The sequence below is a fragment of the Myiozetetes cayanensis genome, unplaced genomic scaffold (genome assembly GCF_022539395.1).
Source record: "Myiozetetes cayanensis isolate MyiCay16 unplaced genomic scaffold, myiCay2020 scf1, whole genome shotgun sequence".
NCBI classification, from domain to species: Eukaryota; Metazoa; Chordata; class Aves; order Passeriformes; family Tyrannidae; genus Myiozetetes; species Myiozetetes cayanensis.
The window spans coordinates 63,505,387-63,530,699 of NW_026086604.1; the positions used below are offsets into that span (position 1 = coordinate 63,505,387).

General features: G+C 40.5%; 2 protein-coding genes across 3 annotated transcripts in view; both read left to right on the top strand.

The window, feature by feature from the left end:
- The window catches only part of LPCAT1 (lysophosphatidylcholine acyltransferase 1), a 68,437-nt gene extending 53,802 nt beyond the window's left edge, over nucleotides 1-14,635 (top strand). For both annotated transcript variants that reach the window (XM_050326448.1, XM_050326456.1), the window contains exons 13-14: nucleotides 1,901-2,039; nucleotides 5,960-14,635. In XM_050326448.1, coding sequence (XP_050182405.1) covers nucleotides 1,901-2,039; nucleotides 5,960-6,144 — 324 coding nt within the window. In that variant the 3' untranslated portion in view covers nucleotides 6,145-14,635. The remainder of the gene's footprint in view (nucleotides 1-1,900; nucleotides 2,040-5,959) is intronic.
- A 5,707-nt stretch (nucleotides 14,636-20,342) lies between these two features.
- Nucleotides 20,343-25,313, top strand: part of CLPTM1L (CLPTM1 like) — a 28,675-nt gene continuing 23,704 nt past the window's right edge. The window contains exons 1-3 of the mRNA XM_050326436.1: nucleotides 20,343-20,592; nucleotides 21,455-21,555; nucleotides 25,048-25,237. Coding sequence (XP_050182393.1) covers nucleotides 20,407-20,592; nucleotides 21,455-21,555; nucleotides 25,048-25,237 — 477 coding nt within the window. The 5' untranslated portion in view covers nucleotides 20,343-20,406. The remainder of the gene's footprint in view (nucleotides 20,593-21,454; nucleotides 21,556-25,047; nucleotides 25,238-25,313) is intronic.

Consider the following 25,313-nt stretch of genomic DNA (forward strand, 5'->3'; position numbering starts at 1 on the left):
ATGTCCAGTTCTGGACTCCTTAGTACAAAAAGACAAGGAGCTACTGGAGAGGATCCAGGGGAGGGCCACAAAGATGATTAGGTATCTGGAGCATCTCTCTTATGAGGAGAGACTGTGGCAGCTGGGCCTGTTTAGAGAAGAGAAGACTGATGGGGAATCTCATCAATGCAGATAAATATCTCAAAGGTGGATGCCAAGAGGATTCCTTTCAGTGCTGCACAGCAACAGGACAAGAAGCAATGGCACGGAACTATGGCCATTAGCTAACGAGGAGCAATGGCCATGAACTAAAACACAAGTTCCACCTCAACATGAGGAAGAACTCGTTTGCACTGAGGGTGGCAGAGCACTCAAACAGGCTGCCCAGGGAGGTTGTGGTGTCGCCTTCTCTGGAGACATTCCAAACCCACCAGGATGCATTCCTGTGTCACCTCCTGTAGGTGACCCTGCATTGGCAGGGGGGTTGGGCTAGATGATTTCCAGAATCCTTTCCAACTGTAATGATTCTGTGATTGTGAAAAATAGGAGTTACAGAGCCACCAGATTTCTACATTGGTGGGTAATTAAAAGACATTGGGGGTATTACGGCAATCAAGCCTAAGAGCAGCACTCCAGAATAAGAGCTACACATCCTTCCTTGCGAACAGCTAATGAAACTAAAGGGTGTTGTAAATCTTGTCAGTGTGATGTATGCGAACCTGACCGTCAAACATCACCTGACTGCTTGTTCTGTAAAAATGTAGCAGGTTTTATTAAACAAGTCTTGGCCTTGCAGCTTTTCCTGTGAAACAGTGTGCAGGTTAGGTGCTAGAGAGGAAAAGGCAAGATTCCTGATTTAATCATGAGTGTTGTCTTCCATGGCACTTCAATATTTTATTCCACTAAGGTGTGCTGTCTTGTGACAGCAGCTTCTGCTTGTGGAAAAATGCATCCTTATGCCTGTTTTGTTCAATCTCATCAGTTCCTACCTTCTTAATGATGTAGAGAAATTAAAAGAAAGTTTCCAAAATAGCATTCATAGCATGGTTCAGTATTTACAGTGTTGTCATGCTTGAAAAGGAGACAGGGATGTTTCAAAAACTCTTTTGTCTTATGTTCCATTGTGCAGGCAAATTGAGTTATTTTAAGGAGTTTAATGAAGCTGTGTAATTGGTACAGATGTTTTGAGCTACTCAGGTCCATTTTTTCAGGGAAAAACACTGCACATATGTGAAGATAGAATAAGACTATGAACAACTATTTTTAGTTAGTTTTACTGCTGATAGATTGATAACCCTTTCTGTGGGGAAACTCTTTTTTCAGGATGTAAGAATATGCAAATTATTGTTTTCTGGAATAAGTATTTGTGGAAAAGTATAGACCCATCACTATATGGGGGAGGATTCTGCTGATTAATACCATTTAGACATAGGCATTTTATGCAAACTGACTCTTGGATGCTGGTCAAAGGAATCTTGAGTTTTACATCTGGCCAACTGGAAAGACCATCTACTTTATGCTGACCTAAATATATCTTGTGATTTCACAGACTGTCTTGGAGTTTGGACACATAGCTCAATGGACTAAATATTATTCTCTGTTACATATCTGCAAAATATGTTAGTGTTAAACAGACTTTTCACTGAATTCCAGTGGTCCACGGTAATTCCAGTGGTTAGGCATGTAAGCATAGGATTTCTTTCTGAATATAATAAGCTTTACTTTTTAAGCATACATGGGTGAACTGATGATGGATCTATTTTACCCAGACTAACCTAAAATCCTGAATATATCATATCAGTCTGAGAGTGACTAGAATTTCCAATACCAAATTTTAATTTTGCATTACTTAAATGTGGTGCTGTTTATAGGAGCTGGTGTTTGGCTTTGCAATGATTTATCATGCTGTCTTGATTTGTAGTTGTACCAGTCAGAAAGTGGAACTATAACAGAAGAGGATTTAGAGCATATTCTGAAGACTGCCATGGGTGTATCACAGATTAATGTTACACATCTCTTCAGAGCTGTAGATGAAGAAGAAAAAGGAAAGATTACATATGGTGAGTAATTTAAGTGGATCAGAAACATCACAAAATGTTGAAGTTGCCTGAACACTTGTTGATACATAATTATATTTTTATTAAACTCTGCCTTTTTTTGTTGACTTGTTGTCTTTAATGATAAAAGCACTGCAAACAAAGTAAATTTACATTTTAACAAATATGAGTTCCACCTTTAATATCAAATACCGTATTTGCATGTCTTCAGAAGTTTTCTCTTCCACATTGGTACATAATATGCTGATTAGCTCTTTGAGAATATTCTATTCTGTGCCTTCCATGTATATGAATATGTATTTTTAAAGAAAGCTACTTTAGTTTTGTCTTGTTGTTTTGTCTCTTGTATCTGGGGGCAGGAAATGAGGGGGTTAACCAGGCTGCCTAATATATAGTGTGTGGTGTAGGTGGTACAGAGGCGAAAAAGTTACATTTGAAAAATTGAGACCTGTGCGAATAGATGGTGCTGGGGAGTCAAAGTACTTGTGTATTACTGCACAAAACATGAATCTGAAGTAAGGCTCTAAATTTAGTTGTATCGTTTAAGTATGAACTGAGTATCATGTATCTCCAGTAGAGGTGCTTATGACATACCTTGACATACCTAACTGTTTTCCTTCAGAATAATCAGTATGATGTATTTAATTTGTAAAAAATTTGCAAATTAAGACATCAGTGTTAGTAAATCATAGTTTCTACACTAGTAATTCCTAGGTTTCAGTCATACAATATGTGCATAAAGCTTCAACTGCAGAAATATTTTAGAGTTGCTGGAACGATTACCATTGCCACTGCCCTTCCCTGTTTTCCTGCCTACTTTGTCTTCTCTCCTGGGTTCCTGCTGCACTGCCCCTTTCCTTTTTTGTACCTCTCATCTGTCACATCCCCAGCATTTCCACATACATCCTGCCCATTGCCTTTTTCATGCCTATCACTCCAAACTGATTTGTGCAGTGACTCAACTCTTCTCCCCACCTCCCCATCGCCAGCTTCAAAAAGACCAGCACAGAATCTTAAGGTGGTAAGCCTAACAGAACTCTAATTTTGGCACACTTCATTGTTTGAGAATAGCTGAACTTGAACTCATGTACAAGTGAATTTCAGACCAGTTCATGTGATTTACCAAAGAATTAATGCTTTAATATTCATCTTTAATAGTTGCATTTAATCTGCACTTTTTCCCTGAGTGGTCAAAATCAAAGAAAATCTGGACTGCCTAGCCACAGCTTGGCTCTCATTTTCATTATTTTATTTCCTGTAGTCAAGAACAGTCTTTTTTGATGTAGGTAGTAGGATGGTTTTTACATAATTTCTTTAAAACTTTCCTTAGTTCTTTTTCCATTAAATGCTATAATTTTATAATAAAAATGTTGCCCTGTGATTTTAACAAATCTGAAAGCTTAATAGTAAGAATAAATGTCCAATTTATTGCAGTAGAGAATTAGAAGAGGCAAATAAACCTTTGGTATTGCATTTCTGTCTTGAAAGTTCCTGCCATAAATATTCAGTCTCTTGCCTTTTCTGAGAATATGTAGAACTTCGCACATGCTCAATTTGTTGCTCTTACTTACTAGGAAGGAGAGGTGGAAAAACTTGCAGACTACAGAGTTCTGAAGATATTGTGCAGACAAGTTCTGAGAAATCAAAACATTGTGTCTAGTGGAAAAGTACTGATGTTACTTTGGACACACACAGCAGAGATGTCTGCTCACAATTTCCCTCTTTCTAGGGTGTTGGAATGTGAAGCAGGAATTAGGTCTTGAGTCCTACTTGTAAGAACAAAAGATAATATATCCAAAGTGTCAAACATAAATTTCTACATGTACAGCAGAGTCCTTGAAGCCAGAGATCTTATCCTGAGGGAAAAACTCAGGTTGTGGGTAAACAGAATAACCAATAGCAAAATCAAATTTGTATAACTAGATTGATAATCATGACTCTAAATTGTTAGAAATCTGGATCATCCTTTTTGCATGTTTGAAAGCACGCTGTTGGCCAAGGACCTGTGTATCAGTTCTCTTAAGCAGTGTGGTGTTGGCTTAACTGTTCAGATGCCTTGATTTCAAAGCTCATCCCTTCGCTGTAATATAGAAAGAGGCAAGATTTCTCAGTCTTAAGACATGATTCTGGGGAGTTGGAGTAGGCTCTGTAAGTAGGCATCGCAAATCCTCAGAGACTCTCCACCAGCTCTTGGTAGACAACTGACAATATACAGTATGACAACAGACAAATAGTGAAAGCATTTGAAGACTGCCCGGCTTGGTGTAAACAGAAACCTCTTGAAGCTCTTGTAGGACATAAGCATACTTAATGCAAAAATGTAGCTGTGAGTCTTAACTCCACTTTAGGTTCTTTCTTTTTATCTCTTTGCTCTTGATAGGGTTAGGAGGCAAAATTACTTTTTCCCCCAGGTTAATGACTAAGGTGACCTTTTCTTCCAGTCTAATGCTTCACAGTTGCTTTCAGCTTGAGTTCCAAGGTGAGACCTACAATTAGAAGTAATACTGGAATAGTTTGTTCTTCTATATCATTTCACATTTCTGGTGAATGAGGCAAATGGGTTGCTAAGCACTTTTCTTTTGGGCTCTGCTGTGTACAAGTTTGAGAAATATTACTTAATATCTTCACGACTTATTTCAGCAAAACTCAAAATGTCAGCTTACTGAGATCTATCCAGAATGTCATCCTGTTGAATTCAGTCCTTCCTGGAATGTTGAGGTTTTTCATTCGGATCCAGTACTGCAAAAACCTTGAGGGATGGATCCTGACAAAGTTGCCAGGATGACAATTTGGATAGAAACTATTGTACCTGTGTGAACAACTGCTTCAAGGGATTTTCTGAATTTATTTTTAAAAAAGATACTGTAGCTTTTTGAGGAACTGCTTGGAACAGTATCTACATTAAGTAGTGCACTCTTTCCCATGCTTAATGTGACTGTAAGAGCATCTTCAGTACTGTTGAAGGAGGAACTGGGTTTCACTCCTTTGAAAGGCTTCTTCAGCTGTTATCTGCCCTGTGCGCTGGGGAATTCACAGCATGGTCTGATCACAAGCTCTTCTGGGATAACACAGTGAATTTGAGTAGGCAGAGCATGATACACTGTAGGTGACTGAATTAGTGATAAGGTTCACATCCAGCTTCTTCTAGTGTCAGTTTACATTATAAGAATAGCTACTTATTACTTGGATCCTCTACAGTGTTTTGTGTTCAAATCATATCTGAAGAAATAGTCATATGGGCAAATTGTGACAAGGCTTCAATGTCTGATTATTAGCACAAAATGTTACTTCTTGAGGTTAAGGATTCCCTGCTCCCCCAAGAACTTATATTGCTCTTTTTATTGTCATATTAGTATCCAACATTAAAATTGGGTTTGTTTTTTATAAGATGCTATAAATTATCTTCTCACAATATTGTTCTCTAAAATATTAGGACTGTCAAAATGCCAAAATCTTGAAAGTAGAAGGCAGTAATGACAGCTGCTGTTAGGTTTGAAGCAAAGTATTAAAGGGCATGTTTGCAAAAGACTTTAAGAACTTAAGAAATTATTACTCTTGCTGTTCAGTGACCTTCAGCTGGAGGGCTTCTGCCCTTTCCCCAGTGAGCAGTGAGATGGTATGTCAGGGCATGTGGTGCTCATCATGCATTTTAATGCAAATCTGAGCCTGTTTACCCCTTCATACAAGGTAAGGTCTGGCCTGAAGTGTTTTAAGAGGGCTTAGATAACTCTTTGCAGCATCTCAGCTCTGGGGATGTGGTAAAGTTATGCTGAGAAGCTGAAACAAGCAATGGGAATAGCCTTATGTTAACTGCTGCTATTTTTCTCCAAAGAGATCATGTGATTATATATGTGTAAGTATTCAAATTTAGCATCCTTCTGTTTCAAAGAGCTGATTCTGTGTAACAACGAATTTTTTTTTAGATGACTTCTACACATTTGCTGAGTTGCACCCACACTTTGCAGAAGACTATCTATATGCTGATCAGATGGGAGCTGAGAGCAGCTTGGAGACTTCATCTCTTTCTGCTCCTAATGGTATCTGTACTGACTTCAGCCCTGACAACACTGAAGATAAAATCAAGCCCCTGCAGAAGAAACTGAATTAACACTGCAACTCTTACCTTCCTCTCCTGGTGAGAGGGTTGTCTTTTCTTGGGATTTTCATAAGTCACTCCAATTATACAGCAAATACCAGTTTTGTGTGTGAAAGTTCTTCTACCTTAATACCATTCTTTGAATCATACGTGCTGTATTTAACAACATGTTCCAGGTTACTTTGGGAAAGGTGGTTTTTTTGGTGTTTTTTTTTTTAAAGGTCTTTGAAAGGCAAAAATGTGAATGTGCTTCATTATTAATGTTCATATTTAAAAGGAAGCGGCACACTTATTTATATTCCATTGGTTAGTTTTCTGTACAAAGTGTCGCACAAACTGTGCATGTAAAAAGAAACTGTAGCTACTATGGTGTTAAGTGCACTTTGGTGATTAGTGTTTTCCCTAGTTATGGGGATGTTTATTTGGGGCCAAACTTTGCTGTCCATATTTGCATAGCCAGTCCTGTTGACTTCAGTTGGATTATTCTCTTAAGCAGAGCAAGCATATTTTGGCCCTTTGTTTTGGTTTCAGTGAACAGTTTGGAAACAGTAATACAAAAACTTGCTAAGGATTACTTTTTATTTTTATTCGTGAATGACAAAATTGTTTCTCTTTCAGTCTATTCCATGGTAGAATGAAAAGGAAAGGCTCCTTATCCCGCACCCCAACACTTTTCTACTGTAATCTTCCGGATGCAATTAAACATGAATTTTTTCCAAACTGACATGCCACATAACTGTTTGAAAAGACATGACTAAACTGTGATTTTTCTCCTATAAGCAATTCAAATCATGCCCACATTTTAATGGGAGATGTTTATGCAATTGTATTTGATTTAGATTTATTGGGAATCACAGGTTTCTTTTGCAGCAAGCCTGTACAGATAACACAGCATGGAACACATCATGAAAACTTCATTGTACCAGCCCAAGTTTGAAAACGGTTTCAGTTACTTCAGAGGCCAAGCCAGCAACAAGTTGCAGAACATCCTGAAGAAGTGCTAGTTACATATCTATAGCAACATTACATATACTGCATATAATGTATATGAAGCTTAAGATAGAAAAACCATCACACTTGTGTTAGTAATACTTGTTTCCTTTTGTAAAGCCAGATGCCTTAACTACCGCTGGAGGTCTCAGAGAAAAATCTAGATTATTATAAAACCACAGCGCTTCACTGATTAGTAGATGTGACAAAAGCCTCAAGGAGTAGGAAGGAGGACTGTCACAAAATAACTGTGATGGCAACTCTGCTTCCAAACAAACAAAAAAATCCCTTAAGTAATTTCTGTGACTAATTTTGTAGGGCTATGCTAAAATGTGATGGTTTTGGGAATGGAAAACTGTTGAAATTTTAATCTTTCACATGTTAGAGTAATTTAAAACTAGATTTGGAAGGGATGAATTTTAGCAGAAGGAAATCTGTTTGTTCCAAATGCTTTTATAACTATTTTTTAAGTAGCAGGAGGTGTTTTAAAGGTCATTAGGGTATTGGCATCTGTCCTTAGAAATCCCTAACTGTATGTGACAAGTCTCCAAACTGGAACTAGCTTTAATAAAAAGGGTAGGAAGAAAAAAAAGTAAGAAAATATGGGATATATGGAGGTAATTATGAAATTTTTGATTTATCTAGGTAGCACATGCCAAGCTGACAGGGCTACAGCAGCAGACTGGCAGACAAGATTTGAATTAAAACTGATCATGAAAAATAGCATAAATGGTTTTGAAAAATAAGGCATCAGAGAAACTACAATTAAGCAGGAATAGTCAGCTGCACAGAGGAGGGAGTGGGTATTATTGTGTTATATCTTGAGGCGGGGATGGCACAGAGTATGACAAAGTGGGCATTGTTAACTGCAGAAAAGATACTCATGATACTGGGGTGCATCAGCAGTGTAGCCTGTGAGAGGCATGGTGGTATTTCTGCATTACCAAGGTGTGATAAGGCCTTACCTGAAGTACCTGTCCCATGTTGGGGCACCTGAGAGTGATGGGGAGTAGCTGGATAAAGTCTGGAGGACAGAAAGTACTCAAAACAAGAGGTGAAAATTATCCTTTAAGCCAAAGAAGAGAAGACTGGACAAAGATGTGAAAACCAATATGGATAACGTTGTTATAAAGAAGATAGGAATGTTCTTTTCTCCACATGGGTGCTAGGTACAGGCTCTTAATTTAAAAGGCAAGTTAAACATTAGAAAAATTTCCTTACAATACACCTAGTTAAGCTAAGGAGAATAGGTTATTCCAGGTGGGGTGAGGAGCCTGCCTTCCTTTACTGGATGTTTTGACAACAGAAGACAGACAGCTGAGATGGAGACATTTGATTTTGTTGATCATGCCCAGGGTCACAGGGAGATATCGCTGAGGTCTATTTTCTGTGATTATATAGTATGCATTTAATTCAGTATGTAAGGGAAGGCACATACAGCCTGGGCATGTTGCATCTCCTCTGTAAGCCTTTTTATGGCACGTGGCTCAAGCTGGCTGTCTAAGATAGTTATCTTTTGCTTTGAATGTGAGCTTGGGACTTGAGAATTTCAGACTGCAGAGGATGAGAGAGAGTTCCCTGAGACATGTCTGAAAAGAAGAAAAAGGTAAGCTTAGTATCCCATGGACAACCTTGAAGTGAGAGAAGCTCCAGAGGAAGAGATACTCTGTCCACATCTGTGAAAGAGCAAAGAAAGATGATTGAAGTTGGCTGAATATGTGAGTCTAATTTGCATATATGGTGTGTGTATCTTGGGGGTCTGTTTTCTGAAAGCCCATAGGTTCATTTGGCTTCATAATTTTTTTGTGAGGGAGATGTTTCTTAATTGTGGTGAGTGTAATAGCTGTACTTGTATGCAGCTAAGCTGTACAGAGTGAGTGAAGGGCACTGCATCCTGTAATAGATGGGCCCTTAAACAGATGCCACATTGTGTGGTGAAGAGGCACTGAAAGTCCTGTGTGTCTGAGTTCAGACCAGAGCTGCCTGCTGAAGAAGGCCAGTGACCTGCACATTGTTTGATTGGTGAGCAAGTACTGTTGGTGGATGCAATACTTTAAAAAAAACCAAAACAACAAATAAACAAAATAAACATACAAAAACACAAACAAACACTTAGATTCTGGAATTAATTGTGATTCTTCCTCTTTTGAGATATTATTGAACAAGGTAGAGATATAAATAGGATGAATGATAGGGTGAAGGATCAGCCTACATGGGAACATAGTTAGATCACACATCATGTCACAAAAAGCTGAGATCAATTAATATACTTCTGGTAATTTTAGCACCTGTAGAATATTAAGGTATAATATTAGACTGCCTTGTAGTGAGAGCAAAGCCACGTTACCACAGGGTTGTGAACTCAAGCTCTTGAGGGCTGAGACCTGTAGTAACACATTGCACGACTGCAACTATATTCATTACAACTCATCTATCAAACCCTGGATCCTGAAGTGTTTTAGGAGTTCCCTGTGAGAAGCCTTTTTAAAAGGCTCCTGACTTGGAGCAGCTGGGTTGTGACAGTCAAGTCTTACTGACTTGCTGCAAAGTCAGGGTCGAAGTAAAAACTTCCTTTACCCTTCACCACACATTTACATGTGAATACTTTCCATTAAAAATGGAAAATGCAGGGATGTGAAGGCGTTTGATGTTTCTGATGAGCATTTTTCTCCTGTTATGTAATGCCATCCCTTGCCAGAAGAGCTCTTGCATCAGCCTGAATTTTTACATATTGTATGAGATACACAGCCAAAGCTTTGCTATTCTTGTGTGGCTCAAAAAGTATACTCTGTATTTTGAATATCTTTCAAGTTACACAGAAAATCATGATATCCAAGATACTTGAAGTTTCTGGGGTTTGGTTGGCGTTTTTTTGCTACATTTATCTCTCTTCTAACGTAGTGAAACCCCACTAAAGCTGAACATGTTTAGGAGCTGCAAAGCATGTTTAAACCACTGTCTCTACCACAGTATGGCAAGTGTTATTACAGATTTTTCAAAGTCCACTGCTGTAAGCAGATACACATCAAAGGCTTTGTAGGTAATTTGTAAGCCTTATGGAGAAACTAGGCTGTACACTTAAGTTTTATATGACTTAATTACACTGTACATTTCAATGCATTTATCTTAGCTAGAATATTCTTAGCATGATAAATAGTGACGAGGCTTGCTAATCCCACTTAGAAGGTGTAAATCCTCAGGCCACTAAGGTTGAAAAGGAGACACGTGTGCAGAAGGGAAGTGATGCAACCTCCTTAGTGACAAAGCTGCCAGAAATAAAAAGAACTAAGATTTGTACAGAGCTCTTGATTAATGTTTTCATGCAAACTGAATAGCTTTGTTAGCTAGTTTAAGCATGGGGCTGGTTGGAATATTTTTATATTCATAAAATGTAAACATTTTTCCAGCAAAATCATTGTTGGACTTCAACATCTGATAAATTTTCTAAAGCAGATGTTGTTTTATTAATTCATGAGTTCCCTGATAAGACCATCTTTGATATTGCCATTAAATTGTTCTTCCTGCTTTTATATTACCATGTGGTAAGTACAACTTCTCGTGTTAACTACTGTAGTCTCTTTCTGCTCTCTGCTCCTTCCAAAATGGAATTCCATTTAAAGAAAAAAAAAAAGGACAAAAAAAACCTCCAACACACCCTGACTTAAAAAATACTAGTTGCAAAACTAGCAGCACATGCTGTAGAACCTATGATCTCACAGAAAAAACCACACCACCATAAGCACAGCTTTGCATATTGTTATGGGACTAAACAAGAATGGAAAAAAACCCCAAAATTCTGATTAAAAGCTCTGACCAAGTCAGTTTCATTCTTTTTTAGGTCAGAGTGTGGGTCATAAGACCTTCGGAAATGTTGTGTTTTGCTTAATGTGAAGCCTCTGGGTTTTCTTCTAGCAGCCCTTTCATGAGTGCTCCAGAAATAAGAAATGACATATGTGCTGCCCAAGAGTTCTGTATTAGCAAAACTGAAGTTCAGCTCCTAAAGCCATAATGAGACACAGAAGTTTCTTGTGAACCAAGCATTTCAGATACTTTGCTGCATTTTGAGTATCTGAACTTCCCCTCATTTCAAAAATTTAAATTACCAAATTATTCTGAATAGATCATTACAAAAAAAAAAAAAAAAGGAGGAAAAGTACAAAATGGAAAGTAGGAATTTATCATCAGTGCCATTAATTAAATCAGTTATTATTCAGTCCAGCAAAACTGCAAGATCTGTTTCACATAGGAGCAGGAAGGCTGAGATTGTCACTTAGGTAATTTTGCTGTCCTGACTAGGTAGAAATTAAGCCAGCTGGTCTTCAGTCAGAGGATGATTTCTTGAAGGTACTGTAGCATCATGTATCCAAGTAATATCTTGGTCACCAGCAGTGCAGACAATGAGATTTCATCTTCTTATCCTGCCTTTTTCCTTTGAATTTTGAAAAAAAATATTCAAACCATGACAGTATTCAAACCTTGTAAGATCTTTAAGGTAAAATCCTCCAGCACAACCTCAGAGGTGATCAACAAAGATGATCATTCTGTGCTTATAGCTACAGCAGTGAACTGGATATATGTGTTAGTCACCAACATCTTGTGATCAAAAGATGCATAAATTGTATAATAAACCATGCATAAATTATATAAATTATATAATACTGATATAAAACTACTGAGAGATCACAGCAGCAAACAGGTGCCGTTAGATGTGCTGGGGCTTGAGTCTGTGAGTATTTCCTGCATCTCCCACTGCTCAAGTTACAGCAGTTCCTTTCTTTAGGAAATATTTCAGGTTTATTTCAAGCTAATAATTACTTTGACTTCTACAAGTGGAGGAGTGATTTGTTTTGTAGAAAGCAGCTTCTTTTTCCCCAGATGGTATGATGTGATTTATCATGTATAATGGGATTAAACTGAAGTGGGTGATACCAAGAGAGGAGAGGATGTAAGAGGCTTATAAAATGGAGGGTTTGTGTTTCTGCGAGATATGCTAAGACATTTTTGCAGCAGTTGACACTGCCTAGATTGTCTTGCAAGATCGCCAGGCAAAATAATTTTACTAGTTGTGTGACAGCAGTGGCTGCTTATTTTATTTTCCTTGGAAGAGTGGCAGAGCAGAGCACTCCTGTGCAGGTTGTCTTTGGGAGGCCATCTGTAACTGATACTGATATATTTGCAGTTTTCAGATGATCAGTCTCTGGGAAGGGAAACGGTAGAATCACCTTAGCACAGATTGCACTTGAGTAATTAACTCCTAATTAACTTATCAGTTAGGAGTATTTCTTTTTATGAACGTAGTTGTCATACTGCTTGATTCTGAGCTAAATTGCACAGAGCCAGATGAACATTAGACCTCATTTGAGATTAGTTTGGGGATCTCAAAAAAAAAGGTGCTGTATGATAATCTGTCAGTAAAATGTTAAATTTCAGGTGTTTTTTACTTTGACCAAAAATGTTAGATACAAGAGGAAAGTCATAATGACTTTTGTAATACTCTATTGTTATACTATTAATAGGGTGTTACTTAAGAATGCCAGTTCTGAGCCAAAGTCAGCTGGAGAAAAATCAGGCTGAACTTCTGATCCCAAACCAGCAAGTAGAAAAGCCCAATCGAGGCTAGCATGGCAGCAGAGCTTTTACTCTGCAGTGACCTCTTCTGACAGTAAAGAAGGATCTTTTCTGCGTCTTGGGCTGGTGAATTCAGTTTACTGTATCTCTAGTTCTCGCTTGTGCTGTCTGTTCTTTGTAGAGGGAGCCTGAGGGAGACCTTGCTTCCTCTTAAGTGACTTCTCCCTGAGCCACGAGTGGCAGCTGAATATTGAAGTCCTGTTCTGCTAATACCACCCAAAACTGAGGGTCAGTGTACTGTTTTAGCTTGTGCCTGCTGTTAGGTAAAGGATTGCTTTTTCTTTTCACACACTTCAACCATTGCAGATGTGTCCAGGTGACAGCAGGCCTGAAAGAGCTTATGAGGTTCATTTTGTTCCTGTGAACAACAAGAAATCAAATTTACAAATACAGTACAATGAAACCTTAAATGGGATTGACTTCTGGCTCGTGGTAACACTTTCAGTGTGAGCCTGTTTACTTCCAAGTTCCAAACACAGAATCTATAGATGTGATCACAAAGTGTCCTCATGGATACTGAAGAAACATGGATACTTTTCATCCTACCATGGTATTGGAAATGAAATTCATCTGGCGATGGGTTGTTTCTAAGTCTATGAATGTATATGGGGGAAAACCCAAATACATATCTTTTATTCGCTATCCAGCATGAAGACAATTTTGTATTTTAAATGCTAAAGAAATAAACTTTTAAAGATCTTTTATGCCCTAAGTATATACATTTTTTTCTATGTTTTCTTTTATAATGAAGTTCAAGCGAAATATTTCTTATATTTCAGAAGGGACACTTAGATTAGCCAGTGCTGTACTTTCCAGGCTACAAGAACAGCTTTAAAGTAAACATCTAAAAACGAAATTGTATTTTTAAATATGTGATTTAGAATTCCTTTAAGTCAAACATGTCTCCTTAGCAATTGTATATACTTAGACAAAAAGTGAAACTGTTGCAGCTGCTTGTCTCTCTAGTTGTTTGTGTTTGGTGATTTGTTTATATTGCTTTCTCAATTGCTCTAAGGGTATTAAGAGCTCCATGTAAATCAGCAATGTTAGAAATAGAAGTAAATTTCTTTAGAAGTGATAGACTTTGTTTCCTGGATGAGGACCAAGACTAAGCATCAGCTAACCTTGTATTATGTACTATAGAACTTCAGTGTTGCAGCGTTGTGCTGAAAGTATTTGACATCTGTTCAACGGGACCACTTTCTAAACCTTTTTGTAATTCCCAGCATCACTCCAGGTGTGTGAGACATTTCTAATTTGATCATAAGTACTAGTTCATCTTTTTGGAAGAATAAAACTGAGTAATCAACAAGCTGAGAAATAATTCAGAAAAAAAAGTTATCGATCTCTTGAATTATTGTTGAACTTGCATTGAGGATATCATTTCTATATTTTGGAAAAAATATTGCTATGTTTTTGAATACACTTGAAACTTTAAATGCAAAAGCAAAAAAGCTAACCTTATAAATTATCAAATGTTGGAATTTTCTCCTATCGCTACTGAATCCAAGTTAGGCACTGCCATGAAGAGGATGCTTTTAGTTGGAAACCTGTGCTGACAGAGCAGGAAGCTGTTTTGTAGGAACTCACTTGAAAGGTGTCACATTTTTGTTCCATCAGAGGTACAACTTCTGTCGATGACTTCAAGGCTGCTCAAGCAGACCTGGTGTGTTTAAAGATGCATATTGACTGCAAGCTTTTTATTATAAGAGCCCTTGGATATGCAGTGTAAATCTGTAATGATATATAGTGCTACTGGATAATAATGATCTGAATGCATTTTTTCTGCTGTAAATTTCCCTCATGTGGCTCCTATGATATGTGTACATAGACTATTACCTTTGCACTGAACTGACTATACTTCATAAATGAAGAGCTAAAACAAGTAATATACTAAAGATGACTGTACCTTGTGGTTCCAATTGTGGAAATACTTTTGCAGAACAAAAAGTATAGCTTCAGTGCTACAAATTTGATTTTTATATTTTTTATTAACATGCATGGAATACTAAGGATAATATTTTTTAAAAATGAACTTGTTTTTTGTACATTTTTCAATGTTTAAAACTATATGATTTAACATTACCTCTGAATATCAGTGATCAGTAAATTTTTAAAGGAAATACCTCAATTTCAGTGTTCTTCTGTTGTTAGTTGTCTAATAGGTTGAAATGGATGTAGCGTGTGATGAAGTGAGCCATATGATGTAGATGCCTAAACTGTGCTATAGAAGGCATATGATGATTTATTAAAAGGGAACTAAATGATACACTACAAGTGTTGATGAGTTGATTACACAATCATGGCTCATTCTTCCCAACTGGACATTTTCCTCATGAATGGCTTGTAAATTGAATTTTCAGCGTGAAGCCAAATTAAAAATGAAAGAAAAAATGTTTGGTTTTCTCTGGATTTTGTTTTAGATTTTTTTATAAACAACAAGGTTTACAATAACAGAAAGGATACAAACCATAACTGTGAATAAGACTGAGTCTGTATATGTTGAGGTTTACTTTGTTTATACATATTCTCTGTCAGTGTGTATAGGAAAAGAGTGTTTCTTTACCTGACAACTGGGAGCATGAAATACAGGGGCTTAAGGGGGAGGTTGGTGTGGAGGAAAAAAAAAAAACCACAAACCAATCCCTGTATGGCAGCAATCTTGACTCCAGTTCTATTTTGTGTGCTTAAAGAAGAATATTGAAAGATCAAAGAAGAATATTGAAAGATCAAAAAATATTTGGAAAAGGTGCTCCACGATTCTGGAGAATAAGGCTGTCTAAATTAGACTGAAGTAGCTCTGGCTACTTTTATTTATCCAGGGAATAGCCAAGAATGTATCAAACACTTCAGATGCCTACATACCTGAGAACTTGATAATGGAAGGTGGAAAAAAGGCATCCTCTGAGGTCCCGTGGATATAAGCTGAACCATTAAGAATACAATACTGGGGAAGCTTACCAGATAAATTACCTACATTTATCATGATGTGAAGATTTCAAGGGAAGACTTGTTAGTGTTTTTCTTAGTGTTATTCTCTAATTTCAAGTGATGGAGTTGTGATTTAACCTCAGCTGGCGGCTAAGTACCATGCAGCTGCTTGTTCACCCCTGGTGGGAAGAGGAGAAGAATTGGGGGGAAAGAAAAGAAAACCTGTGTGTTGAGATAAGAACAGTCAGGATAAAGTTCCCAAATTGGAGTGGCAGAGACAATGCACTGATGAGCATATAGTCACTACAGAAGTGATTATACATTGTTATATAGCAATTAACATAGAATTTCATTCACTGGCTATTCTCATCCAAAATCAAATCCCCTTAAGGTACACATTGTAATTCCTAATCCTTGCACATTACCCAGCAAGTGCACCCAGGTCCTTGAGCAACAGCAGTCCCACAGATGGGTGTTCCTTTGCCCGAGGTAGGAGTAACCTGGATTGTTTTCCCCAGCATATCTTTTACACGCACTACAGGAACTTCATCCCCTTCTACAGTAGGTGGAAGTTTTGATTGACCAGGGCCAGCCCAGCTGGCAGATCCCCTAGTGCTGATTACCCAGGTGGCATTTGCTACATGCAAATCCTAATGTTGGAAGGCCCCACCTTGTTCTGCCTCTTCTTCCTATTCTTGTGGTGACCTCGCTTTGTTCTCCTTTACTAAACAAGACTTTCATGTCCGTTTCTTCTTGTGTCTAAGGGCAAAACAGGGAACACAGACTGCAAGTAAGGCATCACATAACTTTAAGAGCAAGCACACCAACTCTGAGAGCAAATAAATCAACAGTGCAACCAGCAACTATTAAACTAATAATGAATACTTATATTTGTTCTAATGTGTTCTTGTCTGATTTGTTATCTCGACCCATTGGGCCCCACATCAGATGCCAAAAAGAACTGTTACAGTTTAATCCCAACCAGCAACTAAGTACCATGCAGCCACTGACACCCCCACCTTGGGATGGGGAGGACAATGGGAAAAAGGTAAAGCCCATGGATTGGGATAAAAAGAGTTTAATAATTTAAATAAATTATAATAATAATATAATAGTAATTGTAATGAAAAGGGAAACAACAAAAAGAGAGAAATAGACCTAAGAAAGACAAGTGATGCACAGCTCACCACCCTGTGATCGATGTCAGACCCTGACCCTAAGCAGCAATTGGCCCAGTCCAGCCAATTCCCCCCATTTACATACTGGGCGTGATGCTCTGTGGTATGGAATATCTCTTTGGACAGGTCAGGTCAGCTGTCCCAGCTATGCTCCCTCACGGCTTCTTGTTCACCTCCTCACTGGCAGAGCATGGGACACTGAAAGCCCTTGACTTGGGGCAAGCACTGCTGAGCAACAACCAAAACATCAGTGTGTTGTCAGTGTTATACTAAACCTAAAACATGGCACCATACCAGCTACTAGGAAGAAAATCTAGCACAGCTGAAACCAGGATAGACATGGATGCAGATTTTGAGTATTTTCTTTTGCCTGAAAGAGTCTTTTTGGTCTTTTGTGTGGAAGAATAGACACCTGTAGCTGATAGCAAATGCATGTAATTTCATTCTAAGTAATAAAAAAGATTGAATATTATATTTGTCTAAACCACAGTTTAATCTAGTTATTTCAGTAAGTCCTGCTAGTCATGCAGCTATGTGGCATGCTTTCTCATGAAAAGCTTTAAAACCTCAACTTCTTTTGCTTAAATATATTGTTGCTTTTTCTTTTGCTCTAAAATGCAAATAACTTAAGTGTTCTGTATTATGAAAGTAAATTAAACTAGAAGATTATTCAATTAATGCTAGAGGATGCAATCAGAGTGTGGTACACTTTCACAAATGCTTATTCATTACAAAATGGAAGTGATTGACGTAATTTAAATATTACAGACGTGTAAATGCACAAAATGCATGGAAGATTTCTTTCTTCCAGAGGTAAAGATTCCCCTATGTGATACCATCTCAATGTAACCCCGCTTTTCCCTGCTGCATGCCTCAGAGTATCATGAGGCCTGCTAGAGGTGACAGGCTGTAGCCCTGGCTTTGCTCTGCCCTGGCAGAAGAGCTCTACTGCCAGTGTCTCCTGCCACTGAGCTGCTTGGATCAATAGGGAACCGATGGAGTTCTAAATCTGCAGCCATCCTCTCCTTGCTGCTCTCTTGTTTAGGCATCTTTTCAGGTGACATGGTCTCTCCTAAGATAGCAGCATGAGCTGTGAGACTTGCACATCATGCCTTCTTCTCCATCTTCATCTTTCCACCTTTCTCTAACACTCACTTCTCTTAAAAAAGATATCCGTCTTCATATTCTCCCATGGTATTTCAAAGCTCCACGTAACCTGGCACGCACTTACGGTAACGCCCTAGACTGCCTGAGCCCTTCACCTGCCTGAATGCCTGTTTTCTCCCTTGTCTGTGTTGCAGGGAAACTCCTGGTTGTGCCACCTCACTGAGCAGTCATCTCTAACGCATGCTTATGCCTCTTCTGCCCCAGTATGCCTTGTGCCTGAGCCCCTGAGCTGAGGTGTACTTGAGGTGCATATCCACACCACCACTTTCTCCTGACTGCCCCCATACGAGCATGTACAAGGACCACAAGAAACACTCCCTTTCCTCTCCCAGCAAAGGGCTGGAAGAACCTTCCCAGCTACCTTGAGGGACAATGTTTGGTAGCTCAGGCCTACAAGAGCAGAGTGTGACTGCTTGGCAGGCACGCTGCCCAGAGGCTGCTTCTTCAGCTGCTGACGGATGGACACCTTCTGGGTTCTGCCACCACCCTTCACTGTTTGCTCCTGTTCACAAAATCACAAAATCTTAGTTGGAAGGGACCCACAAGGATAATTGAGTCCAACTCCTGACCCTGCACAGGACCATTCCCAAGAATCACACCATATGCCTGAGAGCATTGTCCAAATGCTTCTTGAACTCCATGAGGCTTGGTCCTGTGACCACTTCCCTGGGGAGCCTGTTCCAGCATCCAAACACCCTCTGGGTAAAGAGTGTTTTTGTAATATCCAAGCTAAACCTCCCCTGACACAACTTCAGGGCCATTCCCTCAGGTTCTGTCACTGACCACCACAAAGGAGATACCAGTGCGTGCCCCTCCTCTTCCCCTCATGAAGAAGTTGTACACAGCTGTGAGGTCTCCCCTCAGTCTCCTCTTCTCCAGGCTGAACAGACCAAGTGACCTCAGCCAGTCCTCATACAGCTTCCCCTCAAGGCCCTTCACCATCTTTCTTGCCCTCCTTTGGATGCTCTCTAAGAGCTTAGTATCTTTCTTTTATTGCACTGTCCAAAACTGCACACAGGATTCAAGGTGAGGCCACACCAGGCAGAGTTGAACAGAAATGATTTGGATTGGAAGTGACATGAAAGAACACCTTGTTCCAACCCCCCACTGCTGTGGACAGGGACACCTTCCACTAGACCAGGTTGCTCAGGGCCCCATCCAACCTGGCCTTGAAGTGGTGCTCCTTTCCTTTCCCTGACTTTTTTTTTTTCAAGCTATCACACTACCTTGCAGTCTGTGACTGCGTATCAAAGGTAATTTTTTTGTTAGACTGCCAAAGGATATTTTTATTTTTACATTTATTGTTATTGCTGTTATTATTACAACAATTATTACTGCTATTATTACAACAATTGTTGTTACTGTTGTTATTATTACCTGGGGGTGCTGGTCAACAGCCAGCCGAACATGAGCCAGCATGATGATACAGCCCATGGCATCCTGGCCTGTGTCAGCAATCGTGTGCCCAGCAGCACCGGGGAAGTGATTCTCCCCTGTACTTGGCACTCGTGTACGAGGCCACACCTTGAGCCCTGTGTCCTGTTCTGGGCCCCTCAGGTCAGGAAGGACATTGAAGTGCTGGAGCAGGTCCAGAGAAGGACAACGAAGCTGATGAAAGATCTGGAGCACAAGTCCTATGAGGAGTGGCTGAGAGAGCTGGGGGTGTTTAGCCTGGGGAAGAGGAGGCTCAGGGGTGATTTAGCACTCTCTACAGCTACCTGACAGGAGGCTGTAGACAGGTAGGGGGGCAGTTGCCTATTCCGGGCAACTGGCAATAGGATGAGAGGACATGGTCTCAAGCTGCTACAGGGGAGGTTTAGGTTGGACCTTTGGAGGAATTCCTTTACAGAAAGAGTGGTTAAACATAGGAGGCGGTGGAGTCACCGCCCCTGGAGGTATTTCACGGGAGACCAGACGCGGCACTTTGTGCCACGGTCTAGTTGACGTGGTGGCGCTCAGTCCCAGGTCGGACTCGGCGATCTCAGAGGTGTTCCCCAGCCTAACCGCTCCTGCGATTCCCGGGATTATCGCCGTTTCCACCGCTGCCATCACCGTCACCGGCCCTAAGCCCTGGGCCGTCCCGGGGGCGGGGCCCCGCCCACAGCGCCCCCTAGCGGCCGCCGTGACTCCATCCCTGCGGGGCGCGCGCCGCTCCCGCCGCCGCTCACCGGGAAGGGAGGAAGGAAGGATTGGAAGGGGGGTGGGGGAGGGGCGGTGCTCCCCGCGCCCGCCGGACGTGACGAGCGGGGCGGGGCGGGGCGGGCGGCGCGCGGGGGATGCGCGAGCGGCGGCGGACCCGGCGGCGGATCCCGATCCCGATCCCGATCCCGATCGCGGGCTGCGGCGGGGGGCGGGGGCGGCGTCCGCCATCAGCGCCGCCATGCTGAGCCGCAGCTCGTTCACCAGCCTGGTGGTGGGGGTGTTCGCCGTGTACGTGGCACACACCTGCTGGGTCATGTACGGCATCGTCTACACGCGGCCCTGCGCGGCGGCGGCGGCGGCGGCGGCGGCCGGCGCTGCCGGGGGGTGCGTCTGGCCCTACCTGGCGCGGAGGCCCAAGCTGCAGGTGAGCGCCACCGGGACCGGGACCGACCTCGGCCCCTCGGTGTCGCGGGCTCCTCGGCTCCGCCTCTCCCCCGTGTCACTGCCCTCGGCCCCTGCCCTGGGCAGAGCGCCCGTGGCTGCTGGCACGGGGAGGGTGAAAGCGTTATTGGGGTTTGGGTTTTTTATGGGTTTCTTATGCTTGTTGGCACACACACCTGGGTAGAGCAGCGTTGCGGGAGAAGTGCTGGGCCTGTTTAGTCTAGAGAAGACTGAGAAGGGATCTCATTAATGCTCGTTAATATCTCAAAGGCAGGTGTCAAAGGGGACGGTGCCAGGCTCTTTTCAGTGGTGCCCCATCGACAGGGCAAGGAGCAATGGCCATAAGCTAAAACATGAGAAGTTTCAGCTCAGCGTGATGTAGAACTTCTTTACATTGAGGGTGGCAGAGCACTCAAACAGGCTGCCCGGGGAGGTTGTGAGGTGTCCCTCTCTGGAGACATTCCAAACCCACCTGGACACATTCCTCTGTCACCTGCTCTGGGTGACCCTGCCTTGGCAGCAGGAGTTGGACTGATGATCTCCAGAGGTCCCTTCCAACCCTAACAATTCTGTTATTTTGTGAAATAGCTCCACTTCCTTCAACTTCCAGGACAGGTCATCCTTTTAAAATGTACTTAGTGGCTGTGTTATCATGTATTTCTGTCCCCAAAAGGAGCTGAAAGCTGCGTTAAGACTTTTTTTGGGTACATTGTTGTCTATGTATATAACCTTCCTGTGACTGGGGAATTAGTGAAGCTGAAATACAGACCTGTACTTTAGGCATAGCAATGCATGGATTTAATATTTCCATACTCTGATTTCTTCATGCTGTGTTTTGATTTCAGTTAAGCGTGTATACTACCACAAGGTCAAGCATTGGTGCTGAGAGTAACATAGATCTCGTTTTGAATGTGGAGGACTTTGATATTGAGTCCAAATTTGAAAGGTAAGTGTCTGAACTAGTAGAATCTGAGGTGTCAGAGTTCCTTGTTTAATTCTGAAACATGTATCCTAACTAGTAGTTACATGGACAGAAATATGCATGAAGCAAGGTTAGGCTTCACAAACACAAAGAAATCACAATAATTAATAAATTTATAATACAACCAATTATGGAGCAATTAAAAGTTTCATCGGTTTCACACAGCTCTGTCTCATCTGTTGACAGTTTCCTATAAAAAGATAACTGAAAATTCGGCCCAATACAGATCAATTATTAAAAGGAAGGCCAGTATAATACTATTAAACCAGTAACTTGAGTTTGAAATGCTGAGATTCACAAAGGTGACAGATCCTAAGGGAAAAATGGTTATCACATCTTGGCCTGTAAATCCCCTGGCAGTTTCCCCAGTCTGAGCTGGTTCCTTTGATATTTGAGGGGGTGGGTGCTGCCATTCCTAGAAAAAGAAAACAACACAAACTTCCCTGACAAGTTATCCCTTAGTGAATGAAGTTTAACTGCGTGAACTTGGTATGTCTCAGGTGGAGTTTTATTTCTATTTCATTAAGTGTTTGCTACACTGTTATTCTTGCTTGCCCCATCTTTTCAGGGGGATCTCCTTTGATTAATTTCATGTTCGGAAGGAGTTAGACTACTTGTAAAAATTCAGCAAACCACTGCTGCTTTTACTGGGTTTCTTTTAGGGTTTTTAGCAGGGCTTCTTGCCCTGGAGCCATTAATTAGTCTTTTCTGTTATGCAGATAACACTTGCTCAGTTTACTCCAGTGATTGGCTGCCATCTGGGAAGTGAATCCGGCTTCTCAGCATCCTACTGCATTAATATTGACTGGATTTCAATCTCACCCTATTTATGGCCGGGCTTTGATATCTCGGTAGCTGTACGTGGCACTGTTTTAGTAGCCATTTGCTGACCCTGGCAATCATTTGAGGTTTCAACTTTAATTAAGGGTCGACATACTACTGTGTCGTCATCAGATGTCAGTGCAAACATTACGTATTGCTCCTTATCAGAACAACAGGCTTGCTTTTACCGTCTCTCAGCTCCTCCAATGAACGCAGTAAGTTTTAGTTACAAGATCGTGTTTCAGAGAACATTACAGGTTCTGCATCCTGCAGATCTTCCTGTGAGATTCTCTCATGCGCATTCCAAAGCTCCATGAAGCTTTTGGATATGATCATGCTGGGCAACAAGCAATGCCTCTGCTTGCAGCCTCTTTTCCAGCTCAGCAGCAAGCAATGCTTTTGCCTGCAGGCTTTTTTCTTTACATTGGCCACCCAGGCCAGCAATTTTAGCTGTCCCTCCAGGGGTCCCTCCCATTTCTCTCCAGTGTTTCAAAATACAACCCAAAGGTGATTTCTTTTCCTTCTTTGGAACCTGAAGAACCCACAATACAAAATAAACCAAATACTGGTTCCAAAAGCAAATAAACCAATGAGTCCAGACTCCCAAATTAATATCCAACATACCAAAATACAAAATACAAATTACCAGTTACCAAGTACTCCACACAACACATAAAAAAGATCCACACAACTTATTTTGGTAAACCTGAAAAATGCCTTATTTTAAAAATGCAGAGGCATCTTACCTGTGTCGCAGACTGGTTTGGGGATCTGAGGTTCTTCCCAAGAAAATCTCGGTGCTGTCTGGAGATCCAGATGTCCCTCAAATCCATGGGAGAGCAGGCAAAGTTGTCCCACCACAGTCACCAATTCTGTTGCCTAAAAGCAGCACTTAAAAAACCTCTAAGACTGAATTTGTGAATTTTAGAAATCGGGCATTCGTTTATTACAACGTACTGCGTGGGCACAGCATGTCGAGGTGCATTGGTCATCATTTTGCCAAAATGCACACTAAGGTATCTCCGCTACAGCTTGTATGTCAACATTACGTGATTATTCACTTTTCGTTCCCCACATTCCTGTTACACATTCATGAAGTTTCCCAACACTTATTAGCAAATATGCATATCCTTATAAGGTTTCTGAGGGTCTTCATCAATGGTCTTGGTGGTCTTCTCTGTCTGAAGCCCCCCCAAGTTCTAGGAGACCACTTTGTAAACTTCTTGAAGACAATGCACGTGGTTAAAAAGTAACTGGATGTTGCCTTGCTGGCTGCCTCAGTTTTCTTCATCATTGTTTCTTTAAATCACTTAGCTCAGGTATCTGTAATTTCTATTTTGTGTATACTATCAATTCTTGTTACATCTCTAAACCCCAATGTCAGCTACTGGTTAGTTTGGATCAGTGTGCTGTTTTCAGCCATACAGACAAACATTTCACAGAAGCGTGCCTTGCTTATAATAGTAACATTGACTTTACAGTGGAAAAATCTCAAGTCAAAGTGCCTAGAGATGGTTGAGACTTCCCTCCAACCAGTACACTGGCTACACATTATGTTTTGTTATTAATTACCATGGCCTCAGACCTGGAATAAAACTTAGAAGTCAAACTGAGTTCTTTCCCATGTTTTAGCAAAATGCTTTTCCGTAATTGTTTCCGTGCTAATAATCATAAAACAAAACCTTCTTCTGTAGTAGTGTAGGGTTTGGGGACATTCTTCATGCCAAGGTTGTGCCCTTAGAGAAATTTTTGAGTATAACACTGCACTCTACATATGCCTCTGTGCAATTAAAATTATTGGAACTACTTGTTCTTCTATTTGCTGCCTCACTTTTTTTATCGTTGTTTAAAATAGTTTGTCTTATTTATGACTTTCTTATTACAGTCTCCAGTTTTTTTCACTTTCTGCATTTTCTGTGTTTAAAGAATACATTGTTCTGCAGTTTAATTTTCTATGATTAAAGGGCAAGTTGGTCTTATTACACTTCATCTCAGACAGACTTCAACACTAAAAAAGTGTGTTACTGAAAGCCTGCTAAGCCACTGAAAGTATTGAGAGTAGAATAAGATGAGCAAGACTACAGGAACAGAGGAGGCATTCTGCAAGGTTGCAAGTAGAATGATGTCTTGGCTAAAATAAGGGGAATGACTTCATGGTTTGGGGCTCCAATTTAGAGTTCTGTGCTTGGCATACCATAGCTGAGAAGATATTTTATTAATGCAAAGTGCATGGCAAAACTTTGTGATTTTCTTTTTAAACTTTGTATTGTCTGTACAATCCATGATGCATATTCAGCACATGGAAGGCTGTTTTTTGCAAGTGTTGTCATAATTTTGGCTCTATGGTCTATCAGTAGAAGAAAGCAACAAAAGAATTGATGATGCAGTCTTGTGTCAGCTAGGGCAATAAAGTATGAATTGGACAAAGATTAAACTATCTTAGGATAATAGTAAAACTTTGGAAATGCATATATTGTAATATATACTGGAGTATAAAAAATTATCCTGTCCAGACATGGGTCATTAGGACATACTAGCCAGAAGTAATTGTTGTGTTCCAGGCAACCCAAATGTTTAATAATAGCTAAATATTTCAGCATGTACATCTCATAATGTATTTATTTTGTGTTTTAGGACAGTGAATGTCTCTGTACCAAAGAAAACGCGAAATAATGGCACGTTATATGCATATGTATTTCTTCATCATGCTGGCATTTTGCCTTGGCATGATGGTAAGCAGGTGCATATAGTAAGCCCTCTTACCACGTACATGGTCCCCAAACCAGAAGAGATTAATTTGCTCACTGGAGAATCAGCCACACAGGTAGGTAGTTTTTCCATCCGTAGAAGAAAAACTGCAAAAAAAGTAATTTCATTTATAGACACTTGTAGTGTTAATA